Source organism: Emydura macquarii, unplaced genomic scaffold (genome assembly GCF_026122565.2).
Source record: "Emydura macquarii macquarii isolate MOO-44397 ecotype Brisbane River unplaced genomic scaffold, CSIRO-AGI_Emac_v2 contig_1790, whole genome shotgun sequence".
Taxonomy (NCBI): Eukaryota; Metazoa; Chordata; order Testudines; family Chelidae; genus Emydura; species Emydura macquarii.
In genome coordinates this window covers 6,162,839-6,185,126 of record NW_027131927.1, presented here as the reverse complement: position 1 = coordinate 6,185,126, position 22,288 = coordinate 6,162,839, and the positions used below count along the sequence as shown (strand labels likewise).

The 22,288-nt window shown below is 56.3% G+C and overlaps 1 protein-coding gene across 1 annotated transcript; it reads left to right on the top strand.

Moving 5' to 3' along the window:
• Positions 1 to 218: 218 nt before the first annotated feature.
• CALM3 (calmodulin 3) lies at positions 219 to 10,627 on the top strand. The gene is made up of 6 exons (XM_067556794.1): positions 219 to 349; positions 5,704 to 5,734; positions 7,479 to 7,622; positions 8,143 to 8,249; positions 8,397 to 8,532; positions 9,255 to 10,627. Exons 1-6 carry the CDS (start codon positions 347 to 349, stop codon positions 9,281 to 9,283), a joined length of 450 nt encoding a protein of 149 aa, XP_067412895.1. The 5' UTR covers positions 219 to 346; the 3' UTR covers positions 9,284 to 10,627.
• The last annotated feature ends 11,661 nt before the right edge of the window (positions 10,628 to 22,288 follow it).

Below are 22,288 nucleotides of genomic sequence, written 5' to 3'. Positions count from 1 at the left end.
GCCGTGCTCTCATCTCGCCGTCTTCTCCGGACCAATGGCAAGGCGCTACACATTAGACGGCGACGATACAGTGTTCCTCCGCGGAGAAAGAAAGTAGTTCCCAGGACGGGGCGTCACGGCCGGGCCCGGCCTACACTGAGGGTACCGCCCCCTCCCTGTTCTGCTGCGGCAGGGCCGGGGGCGGGGCCCGAGCAATGAGTGGCTGGCCTGGTGGAGGGATCTGTGGGGAGCGGGCTGTGAAGCGATTAGTCCCGCCGGCTGGGGCTGGTTCCTCCTTCCCCAACCCGCCGTTGCTGCTGCCGCCGCCGCCGCCTGGAGCCTCTTGCCGCCGCGAGCCGGACCCGCCATGGTGAGGGGGGTGGAGGAGCTGGGGGGGCCGGCCCCGGGCTGGAGGAGTTTGGGGCCGCTGGGGGGATGGGCGGAGGTGGAGGAGTTTGGGGGCGCTGGGGTGGGGGGATGGGCGGGGAGACCAGGGGCGGGGGGTGGAGGAGGTTGGGGGTGTCGCGGTGGGGGATGGGCCGCCAGGGAGGGGGAGGGGCAAGGGTGTGGGACCTGGGCATGGAGCAGTCTGAGCTGGGCTGGGTGGCGGGTGGCGGGCGGGGATGGGGGCAGTGGGGAGGCGGGTGGGGGTGGGGACTGTCTGCTGGGGGGGCTGGGGCCATGGGAGTGGAGGGGGTGCGGGGCTGTATGTGGGGAGGGGGGCTGCAGGCGGGTGTCTTGTGCAGAGGGCCTTGGGGAGGCCAGACGGGGTTTCAGGCTGTGTCAGGTAGTTGGAGGGGGAGGGCAGGAGGGTGTCTTGGGGCTGAGCCTGTTGGGGAGTAGGGACTGGAGTGGGAGGGGGCAGGCAGGTTGGGTTGTGTTATGGGGTGTTGTGAAAGCAGGCTGCGTGGAGGGGTGTTGGGGTACTGGATGCGGGTGGGTGGGCAGCACTTAAGGAGGGCTGTCCCAGAGAGAGAAGGGTGGTGGTGTGACTGGTCAGGGGATGGGGAGATCTGGGGGATTCTTAGAGTTTGAGCAGGGTGGCTGGGGAGCTGACAGGGAGGTGTGGGTGACAGGCTTAGGGATCTGGAAGCTGCAGTTTAGGGATATAGCTTCCACCCTGGCCCCTGTACCCCGCTCTCTGGGGTTGGGGAAGTGGTTTAGAGGCTTTGGGGAGATTAGCTGGAGGGCTTGGGGCTATGGGGGGTAGAGGCAGTGAAAGGACTGGAGATCTACGGATTTGGAGGCAAGTGTGTGGGCTGGGAAGGAGCTCAGGGAATGGGGTTATGGATATAGGAACTAGGCATTGTGGGTGGTTACAGGGGAGACGTCTGGGGAAGATGGGCCTTTGGGGAATGTGGTGTGGGGCCAGCTCGGTGTGGGTTACATGAGCTAGGGCTTGGTGGGGGAACTCAAAGAGCTGATGAGAAGAGGATGGAGGTTGGCAGTGAAGTCTGAGTGGGAGAGGACAGGGGCTGGGTGGGAAGGGAGAGGATGGTGGGGGTTGGGGGAGGTTCTGTGCTGGCTAGGGAGAGTGGTTGGCAGAGGTAGCTTGGTGTGGTTTTACAGAGAGGATGGGAATGGGTCTAGGTTGGGTATGGCCTTGAGGATGGCTGGTGGGAGGGTGCAGGAAGATTTTCCTGGCGTTTTCAGGGTTGTTGCGGTGGGAGGGGGCTTGTAAAGAGTGTGGGGAGGGGGGATCACTGGAGTTCAGAGCCCATGGTCAGTTGCAAGGAGCAGCTGAGCAGGGGTTTTGCTTGAAGCACCAAGGAGCTTGGTCATAAGGAATGTGACCTTGGCACGTGTTGCGGAGAGGGCTTGGGAACCTAGGGCTCACCACACTGGATCAGTCCAGGGGCTCCCGTTCTCTGTCCCAGAGAGTGGCCATCACCAGCTGCTTCAGAGCAGGGTACAAGAAACTCAGTGGGCAGCTAGTAGGTGGGGGGAGACTTGTTGGCAGTGGGAGTGCTGAGAGAACAGGAGGCTGCAGTGGGTGATTCAGCATGAGTAAGGAGCAGAGCTAGGCTGAGGAGGAAAGAGATTGCTACCTGAACAGGATCTTGGAAGGGAAACCCACTGAGCAAGCATCCAGCAGGGCACGTCCGCGGGTTAAACTCCCTCTCCCTAGGGAAGGGATAGAGGCTCTTTTTTGGGGAGGAGGATGGTTAGGATGTCGACCTCCTGCTGGGCAGCAGATCCTTGTGCTCACTCCATGCCAATAGGGATGCCACACTGAGCTCTGGTCTTTTGCCTTGTGAGGTTACAGGCCCTGTCAAGATCAGAAAAATTATAAGAACAGCCAGACTGGGTCAGACCAATGGCCCATTTAGCCCAGTGTTCAGTCTGTGATAGTGGCCGGTGCCAAGTGCTTCAGAGGGAATGAACAGAGCAGGACAATTGTGGAGTGATCCATCCCCTGTCCTCCAATCCCAAATTCTGGCAGTCAGACATTTAGGGATGCCCAGAGCATGGAGTTGCCTCTCTGCCCATCCTGGCTAGTAGCCATTGATGGACCTGTCCTCCAGGAACTTAGCTCATTCTTTTTTGAACCCAGTTTACTTTTGGCCTACATAACATTCCCTGGCAATGAGTTCCTGTGCGTAGTGTGAAGTACTATCTTTTGTTTGTTTTAAACTCTCTGCCTATTAATTTCACTGGGTGACCCTTGGTTCTTGTTATGTGAAGGGATAAATAACATGTCCTTAGTCACTTTCTCCACACCAGTTACTGTTTAGACTATTATATCCCTCCTTAGTCATCTCTTTTCCAAGTTGAACAGTTCCAGCCTTCTTACTTTCTCCTCATATTGAAGTTGTTCCATGCACTTAATCATTTTTGTTGCCCATTAATGTACCTGTTCCAATTTTTATAGATCTCTTTTGAGATGAGGTGACCAGATCTGCATGTAGTATTTATAAAGCCATGGCACGCCCACACTTTATAGTGGCATTATGATATTTACAGTCTTATCTATCCCTTTCCTAATGGTTCCTAACAGTGTGTTCACTTTTTCGACTGCTGCTGTACATTGTGCGGATGTTTTCAGAGAGCTATTTAGTGACTCCAAGATCGCTTTCTTGAGTGGTAGCAGCTAATTTAGACCCATCATTTTGTATGTAAAGTTGGATTATGTGCATTAATCAACACTGAATTTCATCTATTTTGTTGCTCAGTCATCCAGTTTATGATATCCCTTTGTAACTCTTCACAGTCTGCTTTGGACTTGACTATCTTGAGTAATTTTGTATCATCTGCGAACTTTGCCACCTGACTGATTACCCCTTTTTTCAGTTTGTTCATGAATATGTTGATCAGTACTGGTCCCAGTACAGATCCCTGAGGAGCCCCACTATTTTCCTCTCTCCCTTCTGAAAACTGACCATTTATTCCTATCTTTTAACCACCTACTGAGCAGGAGAGGACCTTCCCTCTGATTCCATGGCTGCTTACTTTCCTTAAGAGGCTCTGGTGTGCGAGACCTTGTCAAAGACTTTCTGAAAGTTCATGTTTACTAGATCCCTTAGATCACCCGTCTGCACGTTTGTTGACTCCCTCAAAGAATTCTAATAGATCGATGTGGCATGATGTTCCTTTACAAAAGTAGTGTTGACTGATCGGCCTTTTATTGTCTCTGATGAGGAGAGGCAGGATCTTTTCCTTCCCCTGATGCCCTCCAAAGTCTCCAATCTCTCCCTGCTGCAGCAGGACAAGAGTGCTGCTCTCAGTACTGGGGAGCTGTGTAATGACCTCCCACTTCCATGGATGGAGTTGCCTGAGGCACACCAAGCCATGGGGAGGGAGTCTCTTTCTCTCTCTCCTTCTCTCCCCTCCCCCTCCCCAAACTGCCATCAGCCCTGGGGCCAGGTGGCTGTCTTTCCGCTTCTCAGCTGACTGATAGATGTTCCTGCCTGATGGATCTTTGCTCACTGCTCTCTCCTTACTATCCTGTGTTCCTAAAGCACCTTTCACCTGAGCTATCTAGGAGGGTCTTACAGGATGTGCCTGCCTCTTTACTGGAATGCTTCAGCAGTGCTACGCAGCTGGTCAGGCTAGGAAGATAAGAGCTCTATCCTACTGAAAGGCCAGGGAGTTTAGGGAGGCCGAATGGATCTGCCTGAGTTGGATTTGGGGATTTTTAATGACCGTATGGATGTTTCATGCCTCAGTTGAAGATACCTTTGCCACCTCAATGCCCGCCTGGTGTTGGAAATCTCCATTGCTGCTCTTTATCTTCCCTGGAGGGTTCCCATGACCTCACCCTGCTTTCAGCTCACAAGATCTGACCAAAGCTGTCCGAGGTTGGGGACTGCAGAATTTGATCTAGCTTTTGGGGGGCGACAGTCCCCAAGCTAGTGAGCAAAGATGAAAATGACAAACGCTCCATGCCAGCTCCCGCCGTACGCCCAGTGCCAGAAGCAGCTAGAGAATGGAGCAGCTTGATCCTGTAGCTGATTGTCTCTGCCTCAAGCATGAATGCCCTCATCTGACCCCCTGTGGAGAGCTGACCCCTTCCCCGTCACCCCCTATGGCTGGGAAAACACATCATCCAAAGCAAACCGCTGGGTCACTCAGGCTTTTTTGTTGCTCTATTGCCTTGACTCCCGCCCTGGCTGGCCACCAGGCTGTTGCAGTCGTAGCAGAGCAGTCCCCAAACACTACCCTGGGGCTTTCTGCAGCGGGATTTTAACTGGAGCAGGGCACCGCTTCCCTGAAGGGAGTGACTCCACAGAGGCCACCAGGGACTTCACTGTGGCTATTCATTTGACACAGGAGGCACCCAGATACGACTGTGATGGGCTGCAGTATGAAACCTTAATTGCTGCTCTGCTCCAAAAGCCCCCAGACACGGCGCCGTTCTTTCTTCCACGGTGCTAGGGGTTAGATGGCGTTTCATGGTGGAGCCTCATTAATGTCACCATTTCTAGTCAGTCACATGGTGCCTCCTGTTACAGCAGTTCCCAAAACTGAAGGCAGAGCGTTGGGTCCAAACGAAGCTGTGCACCAAAACCCTACTCCACCAGACTTGTCAGTAGCTTTTTACAAACCCTACGTTTTGGGGCTCCCCCTTAATCGTGGTGCTGGCACATATGGCTCAGCAAAGGGTAGGAAGCCTGCATCGCCGATATTACTGCCGTTCTGTGCTTGTTGAAGGCACGCTGCTCCAGCGGAGAGCTGATGGGTGCTTGGGGCTGGTGGTGTCTTTGCAGCCTAAGGAATGGCTAGGCTCTCAACGTACTACGATGCCTCGACTCACCGCTCTGTGTAAACCTCACTGACCTAAGGGCCCTGTAAGGCAGATGTTGTCTCCATCTCACACGTGGGGCAAGAGGCTCTCCGTGCTCACGCAGTCCATAGTGGGGCTGGAAATGGAGCCAAAGAGTCCTGGCCCCAGGTGCTGGAACACGGGCAGTATTGGTTGTGACAGTGGCTACCACTCGAGTGGCACCTGCCCTCTTAACTTCCAGGCTTGGGGTCATAGCAGCTTATGTGGGCTGTGGGAGGCGGCATGTAATAGATTATGGTTTTCAGTAGCGAGATCAATGACTTACCTTAGAAGTGATGCTCTTAAAGCAGGGCTGGCTACGCTGCCACCATCTGAATCAGAGAGCAGGGCGCTGGCCAGCCCTGTCGGTCAGCACCTTTCGCCAAGAGCTGCCTTCTAAGATCTAGTAACAACCAACCGTTTCCATGCCCCGGTGACTAACTTCCCTCTGCTCCTTCTAGGCTGACCAGCTGACTGAGGAGCAGATAGCAGGTGAGTCCCAAACCACCCCTCCCTCTGGCTGAGTGTTTGCTGTTACCCGTCCCACAGGACATGGTGCTCACAAAGTCTCTGCGTTGTAGCGATCGCCACCAAGCCCAGGGGTCTGAAGAATGGGGTGAAAACCCCAGTATCCAAAGCTTCCAGGGTGCACCTCTTGTCTTTCATACCCACCACAGCTACTGGTGACACTGGCATATTGGGCCAGAACAACCAATCGGGGCGTTCAGCTGTTCAGCCTAAATACAGGGGAACCTACATATAGGGAAGTGGGGTGAATGTCTCTCCACGAACGGCTTCAGTGAAGAATCAGTATATTTGTAGTGACTTTTCAGTCCATTATTAGCTCCCACTTTTCATCTTCCCATCCTCCTGTGCCCTGACTGAGCAAGGGGAAGGGAGGAGTCTCTGGTTTTGCTGCAGATGCTGCAAGTGGGGCATGATAAAGATTTCCAGGGGGTGGGCCCCATAACTGGCCATGCTTCCCACAACTGCAGGACAGCGTGCTCCAGGGTTCTGGCTAGGTTCTCCACTGTGTGTAGGTGACTGTTTCAGGCATAGCGATGCTTTATAACTGCTAAGTCTTCATCCCTCATTGCTGCAGCTTCTGCAGTCCCTCTCCCAGAGCTCCCCTCTTGACATGGAGCCAAGGGATCACCGAGGGCAGGCATAGAAGGATTCTGCTGCTGGGGGCCAGGAATGGGCAGCCAGTAGATGAGATTCTCCCCCCAAATGCTACCTAGAATATGAGGACAAACTCCAGAAGTATATACCTCTTCTCCCCCACCCCCTGTTAAGCACTTAAAGACAGTCACCTTAAAAATCTGATTTAAAATATCGTCTCTGCTATGGGTACCATGGAAGGTTGGTTCTTGTCTTTCATTGATGACAGCCTGTTTCCCTGGGTTTTGTGCAGAGTCAGCTTTGCTGTTCCCCATTTGCAGTGGTCACAGAGAGAAGCACATTAAGCACACTTTAGGGGTTTTGTTAGACTGGGATTGGGGACCCCGCAACCCTTGAAATGGGCTGTCTCTCTGGTTGCCTGGCCTATGCCTGTGGGTTGAGCGGCACTGTGATTAGCACGGTCAAAGTCACAGACTTATTTTGTTTGAAAATTCAAACCTGGCCCCAGGATGAACCCCAAGATGGGACCGAGCAAAGGGGCTGTGTCTGGGGGAGATGACTGGGAACAGGACGGACACAGGAATGTCAGTCTGCCACCCTCAAGAGTGGGTTGTCTTAGAGGGAAAATCCCCTGGATGGTGCCCTGTGCCCCTGCTGATAGCTTTATTTTAGCTTCTTGCCAATCTTTTAGCATTAGACTCTAACCATCCCTAGACTGAGAGGTGCTCTTTAACTATGTGGGCGCTGGCGATTCCCATCAAACGGCCTAAACTGGCCAGTGTAGGAATCACCAGCCTACGGTCCATCTCATCCCATGTCTGACAGCGGCCAGCGCTCAACCTAGGCCTCTTACGACTAATCGCTCCATTTTCAGATGCTCAGTGGGACAAAACAGATTCACCGTAGGGTCAGACTCAGCATGGAAAGCAGTGGCAAGGGGATGGGGGTGGGGAATTTGGGGTGCCTGGGTATTTTGCCTCTGAACGGCCGCGCTGCTGGGCCTGTCTCGTGATGCCGTTTGACGGAGGAAGCTCCTTGATGGCCACCAAGGCGTGCTCAGCAGCTCAGCTCTGGAGGAGCCTCATTAACCCTAGCGGGTCTCTCCCTCTGGCAGAGTTCAAGGAGGCCTTCTCCCTCTTCGACAAGGATGGAGATGGCACCATCACCACCAAGGAGCTGGGGACAGTCATGAGGTCCCTGGGCCAGAACCCCACTGAAGCAGAGCTGCAGGACATGATCAACGAGGTGGATGCGGACGGTGAGCGTCCACGGGTGGTCTGCTGGGGGGAGGAGGGGGGAAGGGCAGCATTCAGGAACAGACCCCTCCACCCCCGCTGCTGTGCGTGGCGTCCTGTGCACTCTGCATTGCTGACACGTCCTGGCTGTCCCAGCAGGCCTCCCAGGCTTTGACCTGGTGGGCTTCTGGGGGCATTTCATCTGCATGCGGGTGGTTCAAGGCCAGCGCCGGCTGTTGGCGGCTTGCAGTCGTTCCGTGAGACCCCGTTCCAGTGCCACATCACATAGTGCCACTGTACAGGCAGCCTCAGTGGAAAAGCCCTGGATGAACAGCCCCATGGGCTCTGAGCTCCTGCCCTGTCCTCAGGGGTGGATCCCACCAGAGCATGTTGCCTGCGCTGTCCATACTGCAGACAAACAGGTCATCAGGCTCCAAGCCTGGCCCTGCCTCCCCCTTATCCCAGGCTGCTTTTCCCTGGCCTCACTCAGGGAATTGGCGTCCGGCTAGTCCCCTTGGCTCAAAGGCAGCGATTCCTTTCCAGGCAATGGCACCATCGACTTCCCAGAATTCCTGACCATGATGGCAAGGAAGATGAAGGATACGGACAGCGAGGAAGAGATCAGGGAGGCATTCCGGGTCTTCGATAAGGTGAGCGTCCCTCTGGGAGGCAGGGTGTTGGCAGCCCAGCGAGCCCCGCATCCATAAGTCTGTGTTGTGAGGGAGGGAAGGAGGGGGCGGGAGATCCCTGTACTCTGAGCTAAATCCACCTTCCGTGGCCGTTGCCCCACCTCACAGGACGGCAATGGCTACATCAGCGCGGCGGAGCTGCGCCACGTGATGACAAACCTGGGAGAGAAGCTGACTGATGAGGAGGTGGACGAGATGATCCGAGAGGCTGACATTGACGGAGACGGGCAGGTCAATTATGAAGGTGAGTCGAGAGGGATGCGGAGATGCCCAGCCCTTTCCGCCTCATCTGTGCTGTTCTGCTGGGCTGCTGTGTGCAAGGGCCTGGTAACCCAAGAGGCTTCCCTGGAGTTGAGCTCCACTCACCTGACCAGGTCCTGGACGGTGCTGTCCTGCCCTCTGGACAATGCACCAAGAGGTCTGCAATCTTAAACTTACCATGTAAGCTACATACCCAGAATGGGAGCGCTCAGCTCCTAGCACTGCTGTGTAGCTGTTCCAGCTGCTGAGTTCCACCCCAGAGCTGGCTGCATTTCAGCATTGGGTCACAGTGCCAGAGGACCTGAGCACTGGATTGGAACTTGCAAGCGCTGGGTGCTAGTCCCAGCTCAGTGACTGGCCAGCTGGTGACCTTGGGCATCTTGTTTTTCCTCTTATGCCTGTTCCCCTCTGTACAGTGGAGATGATGCTGACCTTTTTAAAGTGCTTTGAGATCTGTGTAAGAGCTAACTAGCTACTGAGAGATCCGACTGGCCGAGAGGGCGTTGAGGGGTACCCCAACCTCCTTGTACCATGGGGTGTTTAGCTCTCCATCCCCCAATTCCAGACAGCTCTGAGCACGGTGTCTCACCAAACCTGAGCCTGTTGTGGAATGAGGCGAAGGGGCTATTCCTGCAGCTTGAGAATCTCCCCTTTCCCCTGGCCTGGCTCATTGATCCTGTACCCTCGCCTCTGTCTCTCTCGCAGAGTTTGTGCAGATGATGACCGCAAAGTGAAGGCTGCGGGACGGGCGGCTGGCGATGCCCATTCTCCTTCGATACTTTTCTCCAACACTCTTACTTCAGTAACCTGGTTCTCTCAGCAAACTCCAATCGGCTGTGGAATAAATCTGACTAAGCAACAAAAATTTTACTTTCCCAAACTGCATGATTGTGCCCGGTCCCTTCTGTCCCTGCCCCTTTCCTCTTCTCTTCCTTTCCCTTCCTCTCTTTCTCTCATCCCTCTGGCCCTAGCCCAGCTCCCCCTCCCATCCCCTCCACCCCCCGGAAATCTCAGCCTTGCAGATGTCTTTAGTTCCTTTGGGGGGTTCTTTGTTCTGCGGCCAGAGCTGGCCCGTGCCCCGGCACGCTGATTTCACTAGCCACGCGTCTGCGCGGAGAGAGCAAACTTTAACCGTGTTGCATGCGTCTGGCCCTGTGGGTCTGTGCATTCACCCCGCAGCCTCAGAGCGTCTCGCCCCTGGAAACGGCAGGGGGTCGGCAGGACGGAAAGCCTCTTGTCTCGTCTTTTCTAAGGGGCGGGGAACGATCCCAAAGCATGGTGAGCCTGGAGAGTGGGTTCCGGTGACCTTGTCACACCATCCAGGGAAGATGATGGTGGGGGGAGGGGAGGGTTGTAACAGCCAAAAAAGGAAAAGAAAAGAAAAAAAAAAGCTTTAAAAAATTGGCTCTTGACATGTGATCCTAAAACCAGGACTAGTTTCTCCCTGCTCGTAGCCCTGTACAAACTGTAAATGTCCATGCGATGATTCCTAAACAACATCCCACTCTCAGAGCTGCTGTGTAAATACTGGTGCTAGCCCATCCAGTCCCCGCCCTGCGCAAGGCATGGCTGCTTTTTGACTGGCAAGAGCTAGCAGGCGGGAGGGGGTGAGCGTGAGCCATCGTGGGCTGGGTGGGCGTCACCGGCGCTGCTGCTGTTCTGTAGTGACTCGATTGCACCTTGTGACCTGCCTTCGCTTTCTTAATGTCTGTGCTCGTGTTGCTAAGCCCCCCTTGCCTGGCCAACCCGCCGTGGAGAGCATGAGCCGGCAACTTGCTTCTCTTTATTTTTAATTTTTTTTAAAGTTTGGGGAAGGGGCAGGGCGCTCAGGAAAAAAAAGCAGCAGAATTTTTGTTCCCTGGAAAGTGGGTGCTTTTGTGTGCCCTGTGGTGCGATCCGCGGTGCCCCTTGGGCCCCCTAGCTGTGAGCAGGCCTGGGGGAGGGGAAGCCTGTTTGAGCGCCGGGCTGTGGGGCTGATGGAGCGAGGCTGTCTGAAAGCGGGCGATGTTGTGTTCAGTTCAAGCTGTGAAAATAAAACTCTTATCAATGTTTTCCAATAAAATACAGTGACTACCTGACACTGTTGCCCTGTGTCTCCTTCCCTGCGCCCCAGTCCCATCCTCAGGGCCCTTGTAACTGGCGCCCCAGCCAGCAGGCCTGAACTTAATTCAGCTTCTCTCCTGCCACAGAAATGTGGTCCGATCGGGCTCTGATTCCTGGCAAGCTCCAAAGGCCAGCTGGTGAGCTAGGAAAGGAGACCCCAAACATACAACCCGTGAGGCCTGACTAACAGAAGTGACTCTTAAGTATAAAAATGGGAGCAATCATTCAAGTGCTCTGAGCGGCTGGGAGGAAAACTGGATTGAAGGTTTCGGTGAAGACCTGACAGCGCTGAGGGTCCCCCTCTTACCTGAGGCTAGATATGTCTGCTCTGGCAGCCAGAGGCTCTATGGGGGGGATGTATAGAGTATGCTCTCAACGTAAGAGCATCTTTCACAGAGACCCTTTCTTTCCGGTGGGTGGGCATTAGACTGTGGAGTTCAACGATGTGTAAAAGAAACAACCGAACAAACCCGTCAGCTGTGAGCTGGCTGGTTAAATTTCACCTTTCAGGCGCTTGCCATTTGCTGCTTTAAAACTCTGCCATGCTGCCCATAAACTCCATCAGGGTAAGACAGCAGGTGTTACCCGTGTTGCTGGTAACTGCATGATCTCGCTCTGATCTTTTACTTTGGAGGGGGCGTGGGCTGGGCCAGGGCTTGACCTTTGGGTTATGTTCGCCTGGCGTATCCACCTACAGCTGCCGCTCCTCCTCCATCTGCTCTTGTGCCGTAGTTTCCAAATGGTTTAGGCTGTGTCCTCCTTTCCAGATAATGTTGTCCAGCGTGTACCCCCAGCTGCGAGGCAGAAGCCACCTCTGCCACCTACGTTTCTGCCTTCCACTTAGCAACAGCTTCTAGAGGTCTTCAAACCATGGGGTGTGTTGTGGAGGAACATTTGGGGGCATGAGCTCAGACCCCCATTGAGTTACAATTCTTGGTTGCACCTTCCTAGGCAGGCAGGTTGGGGGGGGGGGGCCGTGAGGTGGGGGTGGAGGTGGCGCTTCCTGCCCAAGCCCTGCTGCCAGGGGCTGGCCTGGAACCGCTTGGCATCACTGCAATTTGAAACCCTGGGTGCTAAATAAAACGTCTGCCACTACAGGATTTTTCTTGCATACCCACTGCCCAGAGCTCACGTACCCCAGTTTGAAAACCATGGCTGTAGTGTGTTTCAGCAGGTGGTAGATGGGGCAAAGGCAGGGCCTGTTTTCCCTTATCCATTACCTGTAAACTGAGGAGAGCAGAACCATAGCTTGTGGCTCGTAGCCTCCTTCATCTCATGGGCTCCCTTCTCTCCTGGCAGCCAGCATCATCCAACCACCAGCAGCCACGAAACAGCAGCAGGGCCTGGTGCATTTGACTGTGATGTGCTAAACCAGCAGCTGCTGCCTTGGGAAAAGGCTGTTTCTATTTCAATACCTGCCCGATCCCCCACGTGGGGGGGGAAGGGTACACTTGAACAGGGCCCTGGGGTGCCCGGCCCATGCTACGACCCCCATTACCGTGAAGAAAAATGTTTTCATGGCCCATGAGTGTATGTCTGGGATGAGGGATTGTGCTATGTGTGGGGGAGGGGGTTTGTGTTACAAGTTTGTACTGGGCCTGAAAAAATTATGCTTGGCCCTGCTGGCTGCCCCCTCTGCCTGGAAAGCCGGCACCCCTTTCAGCCACGCGGGAGAGGCAGGCTTACAAAATGGGACTTTTAACAGCTCTGCCCCCTTCGGCTTGGCAAGCAAGCACTGGCTTTAAATCATGACCTGAGCGCGTCAGTAACGCCGCCAGAAGTTAGCCATTTATTCCAGGCGCAGGGGGGGTGAGGGGCTGCGCCGTGCAGGCCGTCAGACTATTGGATCATGCTGGGCGCTGGTGACCTTAAAGTCTGCAAATAACGGTGAGTAGTCGAGAGCTTGCTCCAGGCTATGGCTGCAGCTAGGCTTAAGAGCTGGCTTTATCACCGCCTCCCAGCAGGAGTAAAAAGACCCAGCTCATCAATCTGGTTTGAAACGTACAAACCTTGTCAAAGCCGCTGTTTGGGGCGCATTCTGCCTGCTTACTGTGGCTGAACACGGCCCCCGTATGGGGGGTGAAAAGGGTACACTTTACCAGGGCTGAAGCCCCTGGGGAGTCCAGCCCAGGCTGCAACCCGCATGGGTATGTGTGTGGGAGGGAGCCTGTCTTACAAATTTGTACTGGGCCCCAAAAAATTATATTTGGGCCCTGCTGATGAATATCGCCTCTGCTGTGCTCGCTGCCTTGGAGCTGCAGTGCTGCAAGCAGCAAGAATTAGGGCTGGGTTTACTTTATTAAAAAAAAATGCATCCAAATGCCACTGAAATTCCTAGGCAGGCGGGTGACCGCAGAACATCGGCGCTGAGCAAGAGACGTGTTCAGCTGCGGCCTCTCTTGGGGTGGCGGGGGGGGAGGGAAACCCCCAGGCCTTGGAGAAGGGGTGGGCTTAAAAGTGGAGGGGGAAAGAGCGAAAGGCAGGGCCTGCTATTGTTGCCCACCAGGGCTTGGCCTGAGTTTGGGTACAAAGACAATGGGCCCTGGCTGGGGGAAATATCCCTGCGTCGGGGAAGGCTTGGAGCTAGTTGCTCTGGTGCTGCAGTTACAAGGAAGGACGCAGGAGGGAGCCAGTCACCAAAGAAAGGGACCCAGCTGGCTAAGGGAGGCCGACAAGGGCAAGGGGTGGGGCAGCTGCCCTCTCCTGCTGGCATGGGTCCTAGCCAGCCATGCCCTGCTCTGCAATGGTTTGGAGGCAGGACCATGAGACTCAGGACTCCTGGGTTCTATCCCCGCCGTGGGGGGGCTGGTGGTTCCAGAGTCCAAGGCCAGAAGGGATCCCCAGCGCATCAAGTCTGATCCCAGGCCAGCTGCCCCTCCTGCACACTAAACCCACTGGTTGAAATGAGACCAAAGGCTGATGGGGGGAGCTGGGAGCAGGACTCCTGGGTTCCATTTCCGACTCCCTGCATGACCTGAGCCAGGCCACCCGCCCCTCCCTCCCCCCCCCCCCATTCTTTGTGTCTGTCTCTTCCCAGCTGTCGCTGCCTGTACCAGTCGCTGTGGTTCTAGCTGCAGGGCACATTGAGGTGTGTGTGTGTGGGGCGGGGGTTAATTAGCTCCCGGCCTCTGCCCTTGTGCAGGTGGACAGCGGCCTGCCATGCACCGGGCAGATTCCACCCCCTGAACCAGCCCCCTGCCCCACACACAGCTAGCACAGCAGATGATGACCAGACTCTCCCCCCCCCCTCCCCCCCACACACACACACACTTTGTGGGTTACAGATACTGGCACATTTGGGTGCAGCAAGGGGCTGCTGCTCTGGTCAGGCGGGGCAGGGGGAAGAGAAACCTGATGTTTCAGACAAAACAAATCCCAGGGACAGTCTGCAGGAAAAGGGGAGTAGCTTGGACACCCCAGCACAGCACTGGGGAAACTGAGGAACAGGCTGGGGAGCTGAGTGAGCCTCCAGGCTCCCCCAGCAAGTCTGTGGCGGAGCTGGGAATGGAACCCAGGAGTCCTGACTCCCACCCCCTAGACCCTACTTCCCCCCCCGCCCCCCGGAGCTGGGGGCTAAATCCCAGGAGCCCCCCAAGTGAAGATGCAGTTTTCCTCCCCCTGCCCCATTGGATGCACAGCAGAGCACTAGCCCTGGCACTTGGCAGGCCGGGCAGAGAGCAGATGTGTGTGTGGGGGGGGAGAACACATCCCTGTAGCCGCAGGACACCTACGTAAATAGACACGTCCGCACTCCAGGCCCAGGCGCGGCTGGTCAAGAGCTTTGCTGGGATGTTTGTCTCCAGCCAGCACCGCTGCTACACCTGCTGGACAAGAGGTTAGGGGTCCTGTCCCCAGCTCTGGGAGGGGCGTGGTGTCTAGTGGTTAGAGCAGGGGGGAGTTGCGAGTCAGGACTCCTGGCTGTTCCCACCGTGAAATCCCCTCCCCGTGCCTCAGTTTCCCTGCGTGGTTGTAGCTGTTTGTCAGCCAGGCCGTGCACCACGTGGGAACATAAAGAGCCGTGGGTCCCGGCCTGGCACAGCTGTCCGAGCCGGCAGACGAGAGCCAGGCACGGGGCAGGCAGGGGCCATGGAGGCTGTGAGCACGTGGCTCTGCTCAAGTCCTCCTGCCCGCCCCACGGCCCCCGCCTGGCGCAGCCCCACACCCCGGCTCCTGCTCCCTTTCCAGCCGCGCACTGCGCCCCGGCCCCGTGCGCCCCACCCCGCGGGCTGGCAGGGCCGCCGCGCCGGGGCAGCATTGCGGGCCGGGCCGGGCCGGGGCTGGCTGCCGGCCGGGAAGGCGGGAGGTGGGGGCCGAATCCCGGCGCGCTGGCAGCGCAGCGCGGATTGATGAGGCGCAGAGCGCTGCCTTGGCTGTGTTTACACCGCCGGAGCCAGGTCGCGGCAGGCACTTTTTCCATTGGGCCAGGTGTCTTGGCACGCAGCGGACCCGGGCCTTAAAGAGACACCGTCCCTTTCCCTGCCGCCGCCTCAGCTGGCCCTGCCCCCGGCCTGAGCCTCAGCCCGGGCCTGGCCGTGCTCAGCCGTTCTCCTCCTGTCGCTTCACCGCCTCGTCTCCCGCCCCGCCGGCGGCTCTGGCAGGGCGATCGGCTCCCCTGCAGCCTGCCTTTCGCTAGGCGAAGCGAGCCCGGCCCTTTCAATCCTCCCGGGCCGGGAGATCAGCTCCCCGCTCCCGGCTCAGCTTTTCCCGCACCCGGCCCGTGGGGACGGAGAGGGGGGAACTTTCCGTGGAAGGTTTCCCGGGAGCTGGCCTTTTATAGGGCGCTTCTGCTGCTGCGGGGAACCTGGCTCCACCCGAGGGGTACAGCGGGAAGTGGATGGAGAATTAGTCTCCCCCACGCAAGGGCCTCCCCTCCCCTCCCAGTGGGGAGCTGGCTTAGGGGTCCTGCTACCAGCCCGGGATGCAGGGGGCGGGTCAGGGTGTGGCCGGAGCCCTGTGACTGTTCTCGGCCCCCCAAGGGCCAGAGGGGCAGCAGTGAGTTGGCCAAGCAGGGCTTAGAATCCCTGGAGCACTAAAGGGGTTTAAAATATCTTTGGCCCACAGCTGGGGCAGCTGGGAATTAGGCCCACAGGTGCTGGCCTCGGTCCCCAAGGCCGGAGTCGGGGGTTCAGTGTGAGCTGATTCTCACCGGGCTGGGGGGGTGGCTCTCCCCCATGTTGTCCCAAGCCCCAGCCTGCAGCTCCTCGGGCTGCCCCCGACATCACAACGCTTCTCTTGCCTTTCCCCCGGCCTCGCCCCGCATCCATCTCCTCTGCCAGCCTGGCGCTGCACCCAGAGGCTAGGCACATTCTGCTGGGAATCCACTGGCAAATCCCACCCTACTCACCAGGGTCCTTCATGGGGTCCTCACCGAGGTCGGTCCCTCCCTGCTCCCTGGGGCCACAAGCTGCAGAAACCCATCCGGGCTTCCTTGCCTGAGTGCCCTGGGCCGAGCTCCCAGTTCCCAGCCCCTGGTTTTGCACCGTCGAGTTTGGTGTGTGTGTGTGTGTGTGTGTGTGGGGGGGGGGGGGGGGGACCAGGCTAGATCTAGCCTTGCACAACAGCTCTAACCCTGTCCCCCACTGCTTCCTCCACCCCACTCCCTTGGCCCTTCTCCCTCCCAGCACCCTGGGCCCCAGCCTGCCCCCTTGCTGACGGCCCTCCCCTTTGGTATCCGAGCCAGGGGGACCAGATGGGGGGGAGATTTCACTGACACTGTATCGAATGGTCCAAATGCAGCCAAATTCCCGCTCAGCCCCCGCCTTAGTCGTGCCGGGAAGAAAATGCGGTAGGGTTACAGTTCTGCTGGCCCGTCTCAGCCCTGTAACGAGCCAGCTTAGCCCAGCCCGGGGCCCTTTCCCCAGCCTGGTCAATTTCATAAACAAACTGGTGCTGGGCCCCTGGCTAGCACAGGCCGCGACCCTCCCGCAGGAGACCGGCACCCAGCCCAGATCTGATGGTCGAGCTAGAAAACGGCACCCGAGCTTGACATATCAGTTCCGAGTGCTGGAGAATCCACCCTGACCTCTGGGGTGCTGCTCCCATGCTTAGCCCACCCCACCAGGCCAATATTTGTACCATCTGCCCAGCCAGAGCACTGCTGATTCTGCCCACCAGCCACGGGAGCTGGCTCAGCCCTTGGCAGCATTTTCCCAAGGCGTTTCTGAACTGGGCTGCCCTAGGGTGGCTCCAGGTGGGCTACGACTGAAAGCAGCCTTGGGCTAGTGGCCCATATATCTAGTGAGAAAGGCTGGTAGTTGGGGGCTCTCAGGTCAATTCCCAGCCCTGCCTGAGGCCCTTCATCTGCAAATCAATGGGGATAATACCCTGCCCAGAAAGTGACGCCCTCTTGGGGCACCCAGAACTGGGTCATCACCCTCTACCACAGCAAGGAAGACCCCCTACCAGACTAGAGGGGGTCCTCCACTGGATCCAGCCCCTTGCACCAGACACGGCCACTGCCTGCGGCATGCGTCAGCTGCTGGTTTCACCAGGACCCTACTTTAACACACAGCCAGGAGGTGATTTTACAGTGAAACCAACAAACATGTTGATTAATAAAGTCCAGTGCTTTAAGGGCGAATAGCAACATGGTTACAAATGACGTAGGCTTTCTGGGGGTGTAAAATGTAACAGCTTCTACCCCTAGGCTCAGGTAATTTCGCCCCATCCGCCTCCCTCATGGCTGGAGGCGCCACCTTTCCAAGAGTGCCCTCTTGTCCATTAGGAGTTGGCTTGCAAAGGGGTTTTCTTCCCCTCCTCTAGCCCAGGCCCCTTTGCCATGTGGGCTAGTGAAGCATGGCTCAGAGAAAGATCCTTTCCCTGCTGTTTGTGCTGCCACCATGCTGGCTTCCCCACCCTTCTCGCAGGCCGCTGGCCCCATGACTGCGACGCAGCTGGGAGGGTTATTGTGTCGGCTTCAGGCAGGCTAGGGTAGCCCCAGGCCTGTGTTGAGGACAAAGTCGATCGGCCGTTCTAAGGTTGCCTGCGCTGACTGTATTGTAGGCCCCGATTTCCAACACACACCTAACTCTTCACACGCTACCTGACACATCAGTGCCCAGACGGCCACCCGCTCGCCTCTGCTGCCTTAGGTGTGATGAGTGTGTCAGGCCTGCTAGGGGTCAGAGGGCAGAGTGTCCTCTGTCATTTGGCACAAGGGACTCTTAGGGGTTACAGTCCCTCTGTCTATTTGGACTGGATATGCTCTGGAGCAGGGGCCGTCTCTCCTTCTGTGTCTGTGCAGCACCTGGCACGAGTGGGGCCCTGATCTCAGCCCAGCTCTCTGCAGTGCCTGGTGCAAGGGGGGCCATGATCTCAGCCGAGTCAGTGCAGCACCCACCAAAATGTGGGGCCCACTCTCAGCTGGGACTGCTAGACTCTACCGTAATACACGTAATAGTAACAAAGGAAGCGTAAACAGGAAGGGGTGATGCAATCTGTTATGAAAGCAGCATCCAGCCACAAGCTGCCGTGGAAGCAGCATCCGGACCTGTCACAGCTCAGGCTTGTTACTGCATTGTCATTTCCCCCAGGCACTCTGTCCTAGGGATAGGTCGCATGTGGTTTCGGGTGGTGCTCTGTGCAGAAAATAACAAAGCCAAGTGTGCACTAGAAGCTCCCAGACAATGTCAATCGGCCGTAGCTCCATTGGAGTCAATGGGCCAGATCTCACCTGTTCTCAGTCAACTGTAGCTCCACTGGAGTCAATGAACCAGATCCCAGCTGGTGTCAATCGGCTGTAGCTCCACTGGAATCAGTGGGCCAGATCCCACCTGTTCTCAGTTGGCTGTATCTCCATTGGCGTCAATGGGCCAGATCCCAGCCGGTGTCAATCGGCCGTAGCTCCATTGGAGTCAATGGGCCAGAGCCCCAGCCTGGGCAAAGGGGGTCTCATTCCATTGGAGCTGATGGAGCAGCACCGATTCCCCCAGCTGACAATCTGCCTCTGTGGGTTTGATGCTGCGGGATTTTGGGCACTATCACGAACATTTGGCCCTGATTGGATTCGTGGCTCCTCGCAGCAAAAGACAAATGAGCCCCCAGGAGCCCTTTTCTCACTGGGCTTCCTTGGGGCTGGGGTTGCAGCTCTGCTGGTCCCGGGGTGTCTCCCGCATTCAGTTCCTGTGGCACAGGCCCCCTCTTCCCCCGGCGACCAGGGGGGCCAGTGGAAAGACAGGACACGGCTGGGGGAGGGTGTCTGTCACTGTGAAGCACCTGGCACAGGGCTGGTGTGCATATGTGGTGAGTGTGCATAAGTATGTATTTGTGTGTGTCTGTGGGGTAATTTGTGGGTCTTTGTGTGTGTGTGCGGTGTGCACAGTGCCAGCCTCGCTTTTGTCAGTAACCCTCCCGGCTCGCTCTCTCTCTCTCTCCCGCCCTCCCTCTCCGTGCCCCCTGGGATCCCTCCAGAGCTGGGAGCTGTATCATTCCATCACTTCCCACTCCCCCCCCCCCCCTACTCTGGTACCTGCTCTGTGGATGAAGGGGGAGGGACACTGGCCCCTGCCCACCTCCCGGCCATTCCCTCCTGGTCTTTCCCCAAAGTAGGCATCGCTGGGGGCCCGGCCAGGATCCCAAGTCCCTTTGCTTTGGGGAACCCGTCTGCCTTCGAAGGGGCGGCAGCTCCCTCCGGGGGAGGCAAGAACACCCCAAGCCAAGGGCCCCTTAAAGCAGGGCTTAGTACCCCCTTCCCCTGGCCCAACTGAGAGAGTGCCAGGCGCAGGGCGTTGGTCTTTTCCCCTGTGCCCCGCCAGCCCTGACATTGCAGCACAGTTCAGGTGTGCTGGGGGCAGGAGAGAGAGGGCGTTAATTCCCAGATCAAATCCTTCCTGTCCGTCCCGCCCGACCCAGCACCCAGCCACGGCCAAGGCCCACAGCCTTGGCTCTGTTCCCTCCAAGCCACCTGAGCAGTCCCCATCTCCCCAGTGCCACTCTGCAAGCAGAGCCGGCCCAGCCCGGGATACACACCACATACTCTTTCCTTGCCTGAGACACGGCTTTTGTTCTGTCTTCTTTCAGGCCCGGTCGGGCTGCAAGACCTGGGGCTGCCTCCAGTGGGGGAATCGGGGCTCGGGAAGGGCCCTGTTTGCCCAGACACCATCAACGCAAGCCCAGGCGAGGCTGTCATCCTGAACGCAGCTCCCGCAGAGCCAGCCGGCTCATTGCAAACCGGCGCAGAGAGGGGCCCATTGTGACCATCTAGTCCAGGGGTTCTCAGACTGGGTGTCGGGACCCCTCAAGAGGTCGTGATGTTATTATGGGGAGGAGGGGCCACAAGTGGTCAGCCCCCACACATGCTGGGGCTGCAGCTGTCAGCCCTGTGCATGGCTGACAGCCAGAGCCCTTCAGATCTGGGTGGCCAGAGAACAGCTGCTGGCCAGGTGCTCTGAAGGCAGCGCCACCCTCAGCAGCAGTGCAAGTAAGGGTGGCATGACATGAGGGAGGGTGGCATGGCATGGGGGGGGGTCATCAGTTTTTGCGGGGGGTTGTCACAGCCTGAAATATTTTCAAAGGGAGTCCCAGCAAAAAAAGTTTGAGAACTCCTGATCTAGTCTGATCCCCCTGCATAACGCAGGCCCGAGATCTGCCCTGAATTAAATCCTTCTTGACCTAGAGCAGATCTCTTAGAAGAAACATCCAGTCCTGGTTTTAAAATTGCCAGCGATGGAGCATCCACCATGATCCTGTGTCAATTGTTCCTATGGTTAATGACTCTCTGTTCAACATTTACACTTCATTTCCAGCCTGAATTTGTCCAGCTTCAGCTTCCAGCCTTTGGATGGTGTTAGTTAGACCTTCCTCCACCAGCCTGAAGAGACCCTAGTTAAATATTTGTTCCCCTGGTAGGTACTGAGAGACGGGGATCGAATCACCCCTTCACCTTCTCTGTGTTAAGCTAAATGGGTCGAGCTCCTGGAGTCTGTCACAGTAAGGCAGGTTTTCGAACCCTTTCATCATTCTCATGGCTCTTCTCTGACCCCTCTCCAGTGTATCAATGTCCTTCTTTAATTGTGGGCCCCAGAACTGGCCCCAGGATCCCAGCAGCGGTCGCACCCCTGCCAAAGACAGGGAAAATCACCTCTCTGCTCCTACTGGATCCCAGGATCACACTGGGTCCCCTACACATGCACACACCAAATTCTGGGACACTGTGTCCTCCCCCTACCAGCTGCCTGCTTCTGAGTCACCGTGTCTGACGCCTCCCCCGTCCTGGAAGCCTGACTCAGGCCTTTCGGCAGCTCAGGAGCGAGGTTTGATCAGCCTTCCCTTCCGAGGAGCAGGGCTGGGAAGCAGCACTGACTCCCCATCACGGCCCAGCAGCATGGAAAGGGTTAAACGCTTCCTGGGGCGGACACCCAGTTTAGTCTGCAGGGCACATTTCCCAAATCCCAGGCAGTTGGATTGCTCCCTTTCCAGGTGCTGTGATTGGTGTTGAAAAACACGTCCTGAGCTTAACACCAACCACGTCTTTATCTGGCTTCCTAATAATAGCTCCTTTGATTATTAACTCGGAAAGAATGTCAGGCCCCGTGCACTTTCTCGCCCCACATCCCCTTGGACTGGCTTTGGCTCTGCGCTTGGCTCCCTGGTCAATTTCACTGTCTCCTTCTGATCAGTTTCCCTTTAAGGGCGTGGAATTCAGGCACCCAGAATCACTAGCCACTTGTGCAAACGGAGGCCCAGGGCCTGCTGCACACTCAGATTGTGCTGACACAGCATGGCATAGCTCACCTCATCCGATCCCTGCCGTTGCACGATCCGTGGGCATTGTAGCATCTCAGTCTCTTCTGTTTTCTGCCCGTGGGCACACAGAAGTTTAGTGTCTAACTCAAGTCATCAGGCTGACCATAGGGACATAGCCTGGGTATTACAGGCGCCGGAGATCAGCCTTGATGATCTAATGCTACATAACCTACTGCTCCCTCCTATCCTTAGACTCCATGAATCTACGTAACTAAAGGTGAGGTTTTAAGCAGGTTTAGTGAAACAGGTGCAATTCTGTGTGTAGCACAATCAGCTTCAGATGCTCTTATACCTGTTTAGCTTAAGCCCTGCTCTACATACAGCGTTTGTCCCAGTATCGCTATATGGGTTGGGGGTGTGATGCTTTTAACCGATAACATTATACCGGTATAAACACTTGTGGTGGAGCAGTTACCAGGAGAAAAACTGCCTTCCCAGCCAGTTGGAAAAATCAGGAAAAAAGAAATCGTTTCAGGGCAAAGCGAAAATGATATATTTTCAGAAATGTTGGCAAATTGAACATTTAAAAAAAAATTTAATAGATTCATAAATTCCCATGCCAGAAGTGATCACTGTGATCATCTAGTCTGACCTTCTGTATAGCATAGGCCAGAGACCTTCCTTCCAATAATTCCTTGTAACAGATCTCTTAGAAACACACCCAATCTGGACTTAAAAACTGTCTGTGATGGCGAATCCACCACAACCCTTGGTTCCAATGGTTAATCACTCTCAATGTTCAATATATACACCTTATTTCCAGCCTCAATTTGTCTAACTTCAGCTTCCAGCCATTGTACATTTGTTAGATGTTTCCCTGCTAGATTGAAGAGCCCATCGTTAAATATTTGCTCCCCATGTCAGCACTGATAGGCTGGGATCAACTCACCCCT